The 13,858-nt window shown below is 34.9% G+C and overlaps 2 protein-coding genes across 30 annotated transcripts in view; one reads left to right on the top strand and one right to left on the bottom strand.

Annotated features, from left to right (window-relative positions):
• The window catches only part of PPFIA2 (PTPRF interacting protein alpha 2), a 531,438-nt gene that overhangs the window by 140,335 nt on the left and 377,245 nt on the right, over window positions 1-13,858 (bottom strand). The window lies entirely within an intron of this gene.
• On the top strand, window positions 454-3,865 carry LOC119541551 (uncharacterized protein C15orf65-like). Its single transcript, XM_037845651.1, has 3 exons — window positions 454-593; window positions 1,672-1,678; window positions 3,527-3,865. The coding sequence occupies exons 1-3, from the start codon at window positions 454-456 to the stop codon at window positions 3,863-3,865; spliced, it is 486 nt and encodes a 161-aa protein (XP_037701579.1).

Genomic DNA, 13,858 nt, shown 5'->3' with positions numbered 1-13,858 from the left:
TAACTATTTAACATGTGTAAAACTGTGCTACCATTTTTATTGGATTTCTATCTCTATTTTTTTATGTGTTACTGACGGTTTTGAGCACTGTGCTTCCATCTAAACCTTAAAGTTACTTAGTTACTTGTAGGTGGCACACAGAACTTTAAGATATTTGTAATTATGACAAAAATCCTTCCAAAAAATACCTCAGTTATCACAAACTTGGATATGTTAGTGACTTTAGTTAGTAAGCCTTCTTAGAAGCTCTAATCTTCTTCCCTAATCCAGTTCTCAATTGTTGACTAATGATGATAAATGATCTTTTCTCAGTTCAATGTACAGACAGCTGTGTACTGTATAAAATTCCCTAACATTGCTTTTGGATTTTGCATCAATAATGGCTATCTAAAAAGATGGTTATTCATTAGCGTCACAATAATACAATTTTACACTGTATGTGGCACCGTATGTATGACCCTGGGAAGGGGTCACAGCTTTGGAGAGGCAAAACTCCCAACAGGGAGTGGAATGCAGACCATAGCATTCATTCCTATATTTGTCCGTATTTGTGACATCACCTACCCCTTCTACTTGATAGAAGTTCAGTACCTGTAAGTACAACAATTCTATTACCAGATGATCAGTAATATCTTCAAAGGATTATGCTTGTTGATCCAACTGGTATCTTAGGAGATAAATCTGTAACCAACACTGACTCCCTAAGAATAATATTATACACACTATAGCTAAAATTACACTACAGTTGTACTAAATATTTAAATAAAAAATACTTCTTAAAAAAACATAGGAGAAAATCTCTGCATTCTTGGAGTAAGTGAACATAACTTGTATAGTCATACAATGAAAATGACAAGTTAGCAATGAAAAACAAACTACTGATATCTGTAACAGCATGAATGCTTCTTGAAAACAATATTCTCAAAGAAAGAAGTCAGGCACAAAATAATACATTCTGTGTGATTCCATTTATGTGAAATTCTAGGAAAGGCAATTCTAATCTATAGTGGCAGGAAAGCAGAATAGTTAGTTGCTGCCCAGGGCTATGGAATGGGGGGAGAGATTGACTGCAGAGGGGAAGGAGAGCACTTTTAGTGGTGCTAGGAATGTTCTGTTTCTTAATTGCAGTGGTGTTTGCACAGTTATATACATCATCAAAATTAATCGAATTGTGCACTTAAAATGAGTGCGTTTTATTGTATGTAAATTATACAAAAATCACTAAAGAACAAAATTTTACTTTTATAAATGTTTTATATAATCGGAAATTCTGGATTTTCTTGAGCCCTAAGGAACTTTGAAAAGAAACTGAGATTCAGGTAATCAGTTTGCCTCAGGTCACAAAGAGCTGATTAAATTCAGATGCAAAACTTTGAATTCCAGCTTCAGTTCTCAACGCTTTAACATATTACCTCTAATTAGAACTGTTATCAACCAACTGGGTAAAACTGTACATGCTTTACGTTAGAGACAATATATCTGTATTTGTAGCTATCATCTATATCTATATATTTATGCGTATGTATGTATGTATGTTTATATTGATATTCAATAAATATTTATTCAGTACAACTGAATAATGTTAATTTTCAAATTTGAAAGTGATTATTTCAATTCTGTGCACCTGAGGTCCATTAAAATCTTGTTTAAAATTTGCACATTTTACAATAGGTTCAAGGTAAAAGAAATTTAACTAAATATAAACAGTAATCATGCAACAAAAAAAAACACTTTCATTTCATTAGCCTCTTTCATTCCTTTAACAGATAAGCACAGCATAGTCTTTATACTGCTTTGGAATTTAAGACTATTCAGGAGAAATTTTTTGAACTCATCTTTCCTGAAGTATTTATCAAATTTTTATGCTTAAAAAATGTGTAGTATTTCATCTATCCAAATCCCCTTGTCTATTTTATGTTGCGCTAAATACCTGTTTTTATAATTTCAGAGTAAGAAGGACAAATTAAAATCTGATTTATATCCGACGATGAGAATATATTAATTTTGTTCCAAATCACTGTTATTTTTCCTTACTTTTAAAACAATTGTGGCACTTTAACCAGTAAGACAAATGACAGAATTAAAGAAAACACAGTGCTTATTTTAAACAGCTCTATTGAGACATATTTTACATACCATAAAAATTCTCCATTTAATGTGTACAATTCAATGGTATTTAGTGTGTTTACAGAGTTGGAAAATTATCACCATAATCTAATTTGGCAACGTTTTCATCACCCCAAATAAAAACCTTATACCTTTTAGCAGTTACTGCCAGGCAATCCTCTCCCATTGCACTAGGCAATTACTATTCTACTTTCTAACTCTACACACTTGTCTATTCTGGACCTTTCATATAAATGGAATCACATGTATGTGATCTTTTGTGACTGGCTTTTTTCAAGGAGTATAACGATTTTGAGGTTCATCTGTACTGTAACATATTATCAGTACTTTATCCCTTTTATTTCTGGATAGCATTCCATTATATGTAGATATAATAATCAGTTGACAGACATTAAGTTGTTTCCACTTTTTGGTTATTATAAATAATACTACCATGAACATTTGTGTATGGTGCTTTCATTTGTGTGACCATATATTTTCATTTCTCTTGGGTAAACTCCTAGGAGAGGAATTTATGGAGTATATGGCTACTTTATGCTTAATATTTTGAGGAACTGTTTTCCAAGGTGTTTCTCAAAGTGGTTGAGCCATTTCATTTCCCTACCAGTAATGTATGAGGATTCCAATTTCTTACATACTCCAACAACACTTGTTATTGTCTTTTTTATTTAGCCATTCTATTGGTTCTGAAGTGGTATCTTATTGAGGTTTTGATTCGCATTCCCTAAAGACTAATGAACTTGAGTGTCTTTTCATGTGTTTATTACTCTTTTGTATATCTTCTTTGTATATTCAAGTTCTTTGCCCATTTATTGATTGAATTATTTATCTTCTATATTGAGTTGCAATAGTTACATTTATATGAGTTACATTGAGTTGTAAGAATTCTTTATATACATTTTTTGGATAAAAGTCCTTTATCTGATATATGATTTGCAAATATTTTTCCCTATTCCATGGATTGTCTTTTTTTTTTTTTTTTTTTTGATGGTTAAGTGCAAAAGATTTTAATTCTAATGAAGCCTAATTTACCATTTTGTTTTTTTACTTTTATGGCTTGTGCTTCTGGAGTCATAAGTAAGAAATCATTTCCTAAACCAATGTCATGGATATGTTCAATTTTTTTTTTCTTCTAAGTTGTAAAAGTATGAACTTAAAATTATTAATTTTTGGTGATAAAGCTCATATGTTAAAATTTTAAAAATATATATTTTGGGGCAAGATGGCGGCATAGAGAGGAGTGGAAGCTAAGTAGACCCCCTGGAACAACTACAAAAAACCAGAAACAACTAGTAAATAATCCAGAATAACTGCAGGGGGACAAACGAGACCGTCCACTCATCATACACTAACCTGAATTGGGAGGAATGCCCGAGAACACAGCATAAAATCTGAAAAGAAAATTACTTCAGCTTCAAATCCAGACACAGAAATGAAACCTCAACTGCCTCCATGTGTGAATCCAGGCAATCCTGTGTTTTCATGTATGATTGATCCCAAAACACTCCGTACAGCTACCTCACTATCAAAACCTCAGATGATTATGTATAAAACCAATTCAAGTGATTATGGTGAATTTTTACCTATACCACAGTTTCTTCCCTGCAGTTATACTCCAAAGGAGCAAGTGTTTTCAAGCCATATTAGAGCAACTGGATTTTATCAAAATAACACTTTAAACACTTCACGTGACAGAACCAAAACCCTTGATTTTCCTAATTTTCAACACACTCTATGAATATATATTGCTTTGTATATTTAAGAAAAATGAGTTTTAAATCTAAAGCTAGAACACCCAATTTGGAATATAAAGAGTTGGACCAAATTTTACAAAATACCTTTAAGAAATAAAGAATTTCAACTAGTTAAAAAAAAAAAAATATATATATATATATATATATAAATATATATATATATAAATATATATATATATTTTTATTCATTTGACATGTTTATTGAGCAACTATGATATACCCTACCAGCAAAAGGTTTTGGGCTTAGAGTTATTTTTTTTTTTTTTTAATATGATGATACATTCCTGACATCAAGGAGATTCTAGCAGGGAAGTGGCACACAAATAAGTAATTATTACTCACTGCAATTGGTGTCATAATAAATTAGGTTTTGTTTACATATTTATGTTATAGGAGAGAGAAGATACTATTTGCAATTTTATTTGAGTTGGGTCTGAAAGAGGAGCAATTATATTTCAGGTAAAATAAGAGGGGAAGTTATTCCAGGGAGGGGAAACGACAGGAGCAAAGGCAGGGAGGGAGGCCCTGTGGGGGGACTGCCTATTGTCCTGTGTGCAGAGCAGAAGACAAATGCTGCGGGGAAGTGGTAGTTTATGAGACTCAACAGGGAGGTCCAGCATTGATTACCAGGGTCTTTGCTCTCCATACTAGCTAGAGTGAACTTTTTATACCTTAGAATACTTTGGGGAGATGAAAAAAATCTCTTTGAATGGACCACACCCTAGGCCACATCTCCCTAGGTAATTTTATTGTCCAGGTGGGGTTGAGTATCAAGGATCTATATTATCCATGCATTTTATTAATTACTGAGTTTAGTCTGGTCATCAAGCTGGAAAAATTGTCTGACATAAAAAGGGAAAGAATTTGAAGTATAATTAAAAATGATCGCTGAAGTGAATGTTATAAATGATGAGATAATAGACTCACAAAATTAGTATTCTTTATCCTGGTATCAATGATGATATAATCATGATTTGTTAAAAATATTTGATGTTTCAAAGGGACCCAGTTGATTTTATCCCTTATTCTAAAATATTAGAGGAAATAAATCCCTATAATAGTGTGGACACCTAATATTGACCTGCTTGGAAAATCTCTAGACCAAATTATTTCTTAAGATCAATTCCCCATTAATAATTTTATTATTCAACATTGATATTTACAAAGCCAGCATGACAAAATAAATTCCTGATATTTCTGTTTAGTTAAATTATCCAGTTGCTATGGTCTTTTTTTTTTTTTTTCTTAAATTTTATTTTGAAATAAATTCAAACTTACAGGAACAGTTGTAAAAACAATACAAACCCCGTACACAGAACACCAGCATACCCCGACCCCCCTCCCGCGATATACCAATTCACCAACTTTAACATCCTGTCACACCACCATTTCTTTCTTTCCCTCCCTCCCTCCCTCCCTATCTATCATCCATTATCTATTGCTCTATCTTCTGAACATATGAGAGCAAGCTGCACACATCCTTCAACAAACTATAATTCACATATACATTTCCCATGAACAACATTCTTTTATGCAATCCCATTAAGTGCAGCTAAGAAGTTCAAGAAATTTAACATTGATACAAAGCTTTTTTCCTTATGTCCCAGCTGTGTCCCTTTGAGCCTCCTCTCCTCCATCCTCATATCCCATCCAGGATTATCCTTGGCATTTAATTAGACTGTCTTTTTTTTTTTTTCAATTGTGGAAACATATATACAGCTTAAATCTTCCTATTCCACCCCCTCACTAGCATTCCATTAATGGGATTAATCACATTTAGAATGTTGCAGTGCCATTACCTTTCCACCATCCATTACTAGAAATTTTCCTTCACCCCAAACAGAAACCCTACACTCATTTCTTAACTCCCCATTGCCCCTTCCCCCACTTCTCATAACCCATACTCTACTTTTCATCTCTATGATCATATTCTCTGATACTTTCTTTGTGTTTACCATGGGGCTTAAATTTAACCTCTTAAATATATAACAATCTTGTTTTTCTTTGATACCAACTTAACTTCAATAGGACACATAAACTATGTTCCTATACTCCATCATTCCTCCACCTTTATGGAGTTCTTGTCAAAAATTACATATTTTACACTGAGTTCAAAACCACTGATTTATCATTACAGTTTATGTATTTTAGATCCTGCAGGAAGTAAATAGTGGAGTTACAGATCAAAAATACAGTAGTATTGGTGTTTATATTTACCATGTGATCTTTACTGGAAATCTTTATTTCTTCATGTGGTTTCAGTCAATTGTTTAGTGTCCCTTCCTTTCAGACTGCACAATTCTCTTTAGTATTTCTTATAGGACTGATCTACTGGGGATGAAGTCCCTCAGCTTTTGATTATCTAGGAATGTTTTCATCTCCCTCTCATTTTTAACCTCCAGGTGTTTGTGAATCTTCTACTTCTCTGAGGTTATTGACTTCTATTTGTATTCCATTGTGGTCAGAGAATGTGCTTTGAATAAATTCATTTTTTTTTTTTTTAATTTATTGAGGCTTGTTTTATGTCCCAGCTTATGGTCTATTCTGGAGAAAGAGTCGTGATCACTAGAGAAGAATGTGTGTCCTGGTGATTTGGAATGTAATGTTCTATATATGTCTGTTAAATTTCTCTATATCTCTCTCTCCTTTCTTTGCTTCTCCGTCAGTACAGCTCCCTTTAGTATCTGAAGTAGGGCAGGTCTTTTATTAGCAAAATCTCTCAGCATTTGTTTGTCTGTGAAAATTTTAAGCTCTCCCTCAAATTTGAAGGAGAGTTTTGCTGGATAAAGTATTCTTGGCTGGAAATTTTTCTCTCTCAGAATTTTAAATATGTCATGCCACTGCCTTCTCGCCTCCATGGTGGCCGCTGAGTAGTCACTACTTAGTCTTATGTTGTTTCCTTTGTATGTGGTGAATTGCTTTTCTCTTGCTGCTTTCAGAACGTGCTCCTTCTCTTCAGTATTTGATAGTCTGATCAGAATATATTTTGGAGTGGGTTTATTTGGATTTATTCTATTTGGAATTTGCTGGGCATTTATGCTTTGTGTATTTATATTGTGTAGAAGGTTTGGGAAGTTTTCCCCAACAATTTCTTTGAAGACTCTTTCTAGACCTTTACCCTTCTCTTCCCCTTCCGGGACACCAATGAGTCTTGAATTTGGAAGTTTTATTTTATCTATCATATCCCTGAGATCCATTTCGATTTTTTAAATTTTTTTCCCCATTCTTTCTTTTGTTCTTTAATTTTCCATTCTGTGGTCCTTGAGGACGCTGTGTTGTTGTTCACCTTCCTCTAGTCTTGTACTATGAGTATCCAGAATCTTTTTAATTTGGTCAACAGTTTCTTTTATTTCCATAAGATCGTCTATTTTTTTATTTACTCTTGCAAGTTCTTCTTTATGCTTTTCTAGGGTCTTCTTCATGTCCTTTATATCCTGTGCCATGCTCTCATTGTTTGTCTTTAGTTCTTTGATTAATTGCTCCAAGTACTGTGTCTCCTTTGATCTTTTGATTTGGGTGTTTGGGTTTGGGTTATCCATATCGTCTGGTTTTATCATATGCTTTAAAGTTTTCTGTTGTTTTTGGCCTCTTGGCATTTGCTTTACTTGATAGGGTTCTTTCAGTATATGAAAAACACCAGTCTCTAATTTGTCAGATCTACAGCTTGGTGGCGTACACTTTCTCTAACTAACCAGCAGACAGTGTCTGCGAGTCACTTATTTCCCTCAAGTCAGTTCTCCCCAACTTTGTCTTTTTGATGTGTGGGGGTCTGATGTGTGGTGTGTGGGGGTCCAATTGGTGCACCAAGTTTGGGTGTGTTGTTGGTACTGTCTGCCCTGAATTTGGGGCATGTATCTGGGTGGTTAGGGAGGCAGGACAGCTTTAATAATCAAACCTCCCAGGTGTTCCCGGAGATTTAAGGCTGTTTCAAGAGTCTAAGTCTTCATTTCAGTCTTGCCACAGATTGTCTCTGCCGCTGACCCACAAGTCCTTGGTGTAGGGTCCCTGGGATTTGTGAGCGGGTCCCCCTTCTCAGCTGTGCTCTTCCAGGACCTCTGCTGAGGGAAGGCTGTGCCACATCACATGTGCACACCAGCCTCTGGGGAAGCCCTGGGCCACTGGCCTGTGCAGGGGCGTTGCCAGCCTGCTGTAAAGATGGCTGAATGGGGCATGTCAATTTCCCCGATAGGGTCTTTCTTGACAATTCTTTAACTTAATGAGATCAATAATGCTTTTAAATAAGCACAAAATAGGTTTATTTTCACAGAAATTTTACACTATTTTTAATTTCCACCAAATATAAAAGTAAGGATATTTTCACCTGAGGAATATACGTTGTATTAGATCCCTGATTATTCCATAATGTTTAAACTAGAATGAAGTTCATTTCACTATATTCAATAAATGTGGCTTGATGGAAATATACTGCATTTTATAGTGTCTCAAATCTAGAAAAAAACACGAGGAATTTCTGGTCAATGTTTCTATGAGTAATGTTAATAACATGCGGAAATATAAAACTGGTATTTCTTATATTATAGCATGAAATAAACATGTTGAATGATTCATGTGGATACACCCTTTCAATTGTGAAGTTCAATACTATTCCAAATTCCCCAATAGGCTAAGAATATTGAGTGGCACAAAAAGGGATCCAAGAGCTCACAAGGAAAACCCACATGCGAAGGACCCAAAGTCAGCTGTGGTTCCAGTAAAGAGTATAGCTGTATTTAGAAAACTTTCCTGGCCCAGTTATCTTATGAATTTGTAAATTTATGTGTGAAGTACCCTCATCTGTTGTAACTTGGAGGAATCCTCCCTGAAGAACCATCTGCTCTTTGCAGAAATTCTCACTCCTGATGGTGCAACTTTAAAACCAGATCAGTGGTAGGTATGGGATGATTCCATTTGACCTGTATGTCAGTGAGTTATTGCAATGATGCATGGATGGTAATTATTTTGAGGAGCCATCTATTTTCAAAAGTGATACTTTGAGGAATCAAAAGAAGCAATAGTAGTTAAAAAAATATGGTTGCTCACTTGTGTCATCACATTTCCCCATTCTCTTTCCATGATACGTTTAAAAGCCGGACTAGCCCCTTTGGTCTGATAATTCAGAGTTTTGGTTTGATAATTTGGGTTTTGGATAATTCAGGGAGTGCAACAATGGCCCTCTTAAGTAAAATAAAATGGCTACTTGTATTGAGTGTTGCCGAGAGGGACCAGTTTCTGAGAAAGGATTTTTCCAAAAGACAAAAACACTTGACCTGCAGGGACCATCTGAGAAAATGGAACAATGGAACATACCTTACAGAATTGCAGATAAGCATCACCTGGTGATAACTCACCTTTGGTCCAGAAGAGAGAGCTTATCAGAAAGGAAAAGCCTACTATACTAATCAATGCATATCTGCTCCCCACTTTGTAAGAACCCCCTATGTGAATGGAAATCTAAGATCAAACAATCAGAACATTCCCTTGATTGCTTCCACGTTTGTCCTATATAAGCTTCCCCTTTCTACTTTTCAGCAGCGTGCCTTACCACTTCTGGTTTGGTCCTGCTGATTCATGACTCATTTGTTGCCCAAATAAAACAACAAGTTAAAAATGCCTCAGTTTATCTTTGAAGTCCCAAGAGGGTGCTACCAGATTTACTGTTATTGTCTTTAAATATTCAAAAGACTGATCAGGTTATATATATATATATATATATATATATATATATATATATATATATATATAAAATTCTCCCCAAATTAATGTATTAACTTTAGCAATTCCAATCAAAATCTCAATAGAGTATTAAATCAAACCTTGAAATGCTGATATTATAATTAAATTCTACAAATCAAGGTTTATAAAGTAACAATAGTTAAAACAGTAGTGATATTCATTTATTCCTTCATCAAACATGTATTTATTAAGTGCTTAAGATTTGGACTCATCAGGAATAAAACAAAGACCCCAGCCCTCAGAGAGATTACTCTTCAGCTATGGAGAAAGACAGTAAACTACAGACATTATAAATAAGTAAATTATGTACTATGTTAGAGAGTTTTTCATGCTATGGGAGAAAACAATGGGCAAAGAAGAGTGGAGGAATTGTGTATGAGGTGACAGGAAGATGGGTTTCAATTTAAAAGGTGGCATTTAAACAAAGGTTTGAAAGGTGAGGGAGTTAGCCATGCAAATATCCGGAAGAAGAGTATCCCAGGAAGAGGGAAGAGTAACTAAAAGTCAACAGGAGGTCAGTGTGGTTCAGAAGGAATACCAAATAAAGTCAAAAGATAAGGAAAGCCAGACCTTGTACAACCTTGTATAAATGGGAGGCATTTGTAGAGTCTTGAGCAGATGATTGACATACTTGATTTATATTTTAAAAGATCACTCCAATTTCTGCAGTGCTGAAAATAGACTGTAGGGGCCAACGGGAGAAGCAAGGACACCTGTTAGGAATTAATTACAATAATCCAGGTAAGAGATGATGATGGTTCAGAACATAGTGGTGAGTAGTGGAGGAGGTAAGAAATGGTCAGATTCTAGATATATTTTGAAGGTGAAGCGAATATAATTTCTTTATAGTTTGGATGTGGGGTATGAAACATAGAGAGCACTTTAGGATGGCCCCAAGTTCATTAGCTTGAATAACTGAAAAGGTGAAGTTGCCATCAAATGCAACAGAGAAGAAGCAAGTTTTAGGATCAGTCTCAACAGATAAGTTTTTGACATTGTAAGTTTGAAGTGTCATTCAGATACACAAGTGGAGATATTAATAGGCAACTGAATACATACATTTGGTTATAGGTTCTGAACCAGTAGTAAAAATTTGTAAGTCATTAGCATATGAATGACATCAAAAGCTTTGAGACTGAAATCACAGAGAAAGTGTAGCTAGAGAAGAAAAGGAACACTGAGTGCCAGGGCCCTCCAACATTAGAAGTCAGAAAAGGATTATCCTAGAAAGAAGAAAGAGAAAGGGCCACCAGTGAGATAAGAGAAAAAGAGTGTGGATTCCTATAAAGTAAATGAAGAAAAATTCATCCAGGAGGAAAAAGTAATCAACTATGTTAAATGCTGCTGAGAAGTCAACTAAGATGAGGGCTGAAAATTGGCTATTGTATTTGGCAATAAAAATTTGTTGGTGACAGTCACAGGAGTAGTTTCTGTAGAATGGTGGGTCACAGGCTGACTGGTGAAGGTTTAAAAAAGAACAGGGAGAAGAAAATCCATCTGAAGAACTTTGCTAGAAAATAGAGAAATAAGTGGTGATGAAAGTGTGTTAAGGGAACACATATTTAAATTGGAAAAACTTTGTATGTTTATAGGAATGAAATAGAGGAAAATGCTGATGATAAAGAGAGAACAGTGAGAATAGCTGGAGAAATATATTTGAGTAGAAGATTGCTGAAGACATCAACAAAGGTATAACAAACTTTTCTTTGTCTAAGATTTATTTTTGGATTTTTTAAAAGTCTTATGCTCTGTCTAATAAGCTCTTTCATCCTCTTAGACACACGGACAGATTTGTCTATTTAAAGTGGTTACTCTTCTGTACTGAGATCCATGAAATAAACAGTTTATATGCTGCCTTTCTTCACCCACAGTTCCCTTTTTAATCTTTGTATACTTGTTATACTAGTCATCTCAGCTCTTCCTGATCATGAGCTAAATGACTTTGAGCCTGTAATCCTTGCTCTATAAATCTCACAGGGTTGTTTCAGGTATCAACTGATGCAACTCATGTAAAAGCAATTTTGGAAACCTGTAAAGGGCCTTATACCAGTTATTTAACTTGTCCTTATTGGTTTGAAGCCCTTTTGTTAACATGGTTTCCAGATGGATTTGAAGAACAGCGTGCCCATCTTTAAAAGGCCAGGACTTGCATTAAGTAATATCCTGCAGAGTACTCATTCTGAGATGTGCTATTTCTAGGGATAAAGGAGACCTGTGTTCATACATGTTTGGGAAACACTGTGTACTGTCTTCCCTTCTTGGAGTCTGACAACATTAAAAATTTTAAATACTATGAACTATTAGGAAGGGTGCCAGTTTAAATTTGTATAATATAATATTTCCTAATTTGCCCTATGAATTCTCATATTTTGGGGGAGAGGAGTGGGCTCTGTGAAATAGACATTAAAATCCTGGGGAACTATTGCTTCATGGCAAATGTTGAGAAGTATAAGGTCTACCAAAATGGAAAATAAAAATTGGTCAGTTGAGGAAAAATTCTCCTGGGTTGGCTTAATAGATCAGACCAAACGATACAAAGAAAGGAGAACAATTTATTCTTCTCTATATCACCAGAAAAGGGCAGTATCCTTCACATGGAGTAAATTTCCAATAGGATAGGAATAAATGAACAAATGTCTCTCAAACTTCTTGTAAATCTGTTAGTCTTTTAAAGTCTTTGAAAGTATTTTACTCAGCAAAAATATATTTACTCTGCTTCTCTTGAATTTGGCCTAATATAAATTATATTGAATCTATTATTAGAGAGAGAGGAGGCATTTCCACTTTAACTTGCCATCTAGTAAGGTAATAGCAAAAGCAAATAACCTGATAATTGTATTCAAAAGAGGATTTGTTTTGAAGTAATACTTCAATAAATTCCCACCAAAGTTAGAAAGCTTTTAATATTTATTTTTGCCATTTACTATAAAAGATGCCAGGTTCTAAGCCATGTGCTTTCTTTTCAACTCAGCTCCTATAAAATTGATATGGGGTAACTTCATGTACATATGGATATACCCCTAACCTTGCCTCTTCTGGGCCTTTTCCTAGCCAAAAATTAAACTCTAGGCCACTCTAGCCACATGTATCTAGTTATATAGTTAGACCTTCTCTTTCCTGGAAAGTATGCCAATTCCAAGCCTGCAAATTCAGAAACCCCATCCTCCTGTTTGGTTTCATTGCTTGCAAATTCAATTGAATTATAAAACAGAAGTAAACACTTTATCATCATACATGTTACTGTTAGGAATTAGAATACCATATGTGGGATCAATATACAAAAGAAAATATTCTCTTAGGGATATCCAGTTATGGATAAATCCAAATGATAACTATCTTTGATATAGAGAAGAAATCAGAGCTTAATCAAGAATGTGTGAAAAAAGCTACAGTTGACAAAGACTGATTTTGGGGAGAAAAACTTATCGATAAGTAGCGAGGAAGGTATATAAGTATGGACAAAATACAGTGATTAATATACTGGAGACAACCCTATTGAGGATGACTTTCAGTGAGAACTTAGGAGAGGTCATTAAAAGAATGACACTTATGAAAAATGATGTTTATTAGTATTTTGAAATACAAATGTGGTATATTCAAAAAGCAAACATTTAAATGTACAGCTAACAGGTTTGTATGAGACTATGCCCAATCTTCATATTGACATTTCTCATAATATGGTGTACTGGCATAATGAAATAGAATCCTTTTGTCTTCTCTGAGGATCACATTTCTCTTATGGCTGTACTAACTTTTTCTAAGTGCCTGTTTTTGTCATTGGTTGTTCAGTCTAAAGCATACTTTTGTATTGCTACATGTGGGAACTAAAGAACCAAAACATTGCAAACAGAAATCTATTTCTGGTTTTTTCTGTAGTGATTCCAGGTCCCCCAGGGCTTTGGGGGATTCTGGTCCTGAAACCAGCTGATATCTCCATTCTACAAATGAGGATATATGACCAAAGCTTGCACATATTGCTTGCAGGGACAAAAAAAAAAAAGACAGGAAGAATCAAGAAGAGACAGTTGAGGAAAAAGAGTTAACAATTTTTAAGGAAATTGGGAAAGAACCAATCTGGAGATATTTTGAAAGGTCTGGCCTGGGACCTGGAGTCCTCGTTCCTCACAAGCTCCCAGGTAGCGCCGTTGCACTGCTTTGCGGACCACACTTTGAACAGCAAGATTCCAGAGCTGTACTGCCCAGTACAGCAGCCAGCAGCTATGCTGCTGGCTCTCAAAATGCTG

Source organism: Choloepus didactylus, chromosome 8 (assembly GCF_015220235.1).
Source record: "Choloepus didactylus isolate mChoDid1 chromosome 8, mChoDid1.pri, whole genome shotgun sequence".
NCBI lineage: Eukaryota > Metazoa > Chordata > Mammalia > Pilosa > Megalonychidae > Choloepus > Choloepus didactylus.
The sequence above is the reverse complement of the archived record's forward strand: the minus strand, read 5'-3'. Positions and strand labels throughout refer to the sequence as shown.

Bases quoted from the DNA above. Each gene is read 5' to 3' on its own strand.
- LOC119541551 (XM_037845651.1), top strand. From the start codon at position 454: ATGACCCTGGGAAGGGGTCACAGCTTTGGAGAGGCAAAACTCCCAACA.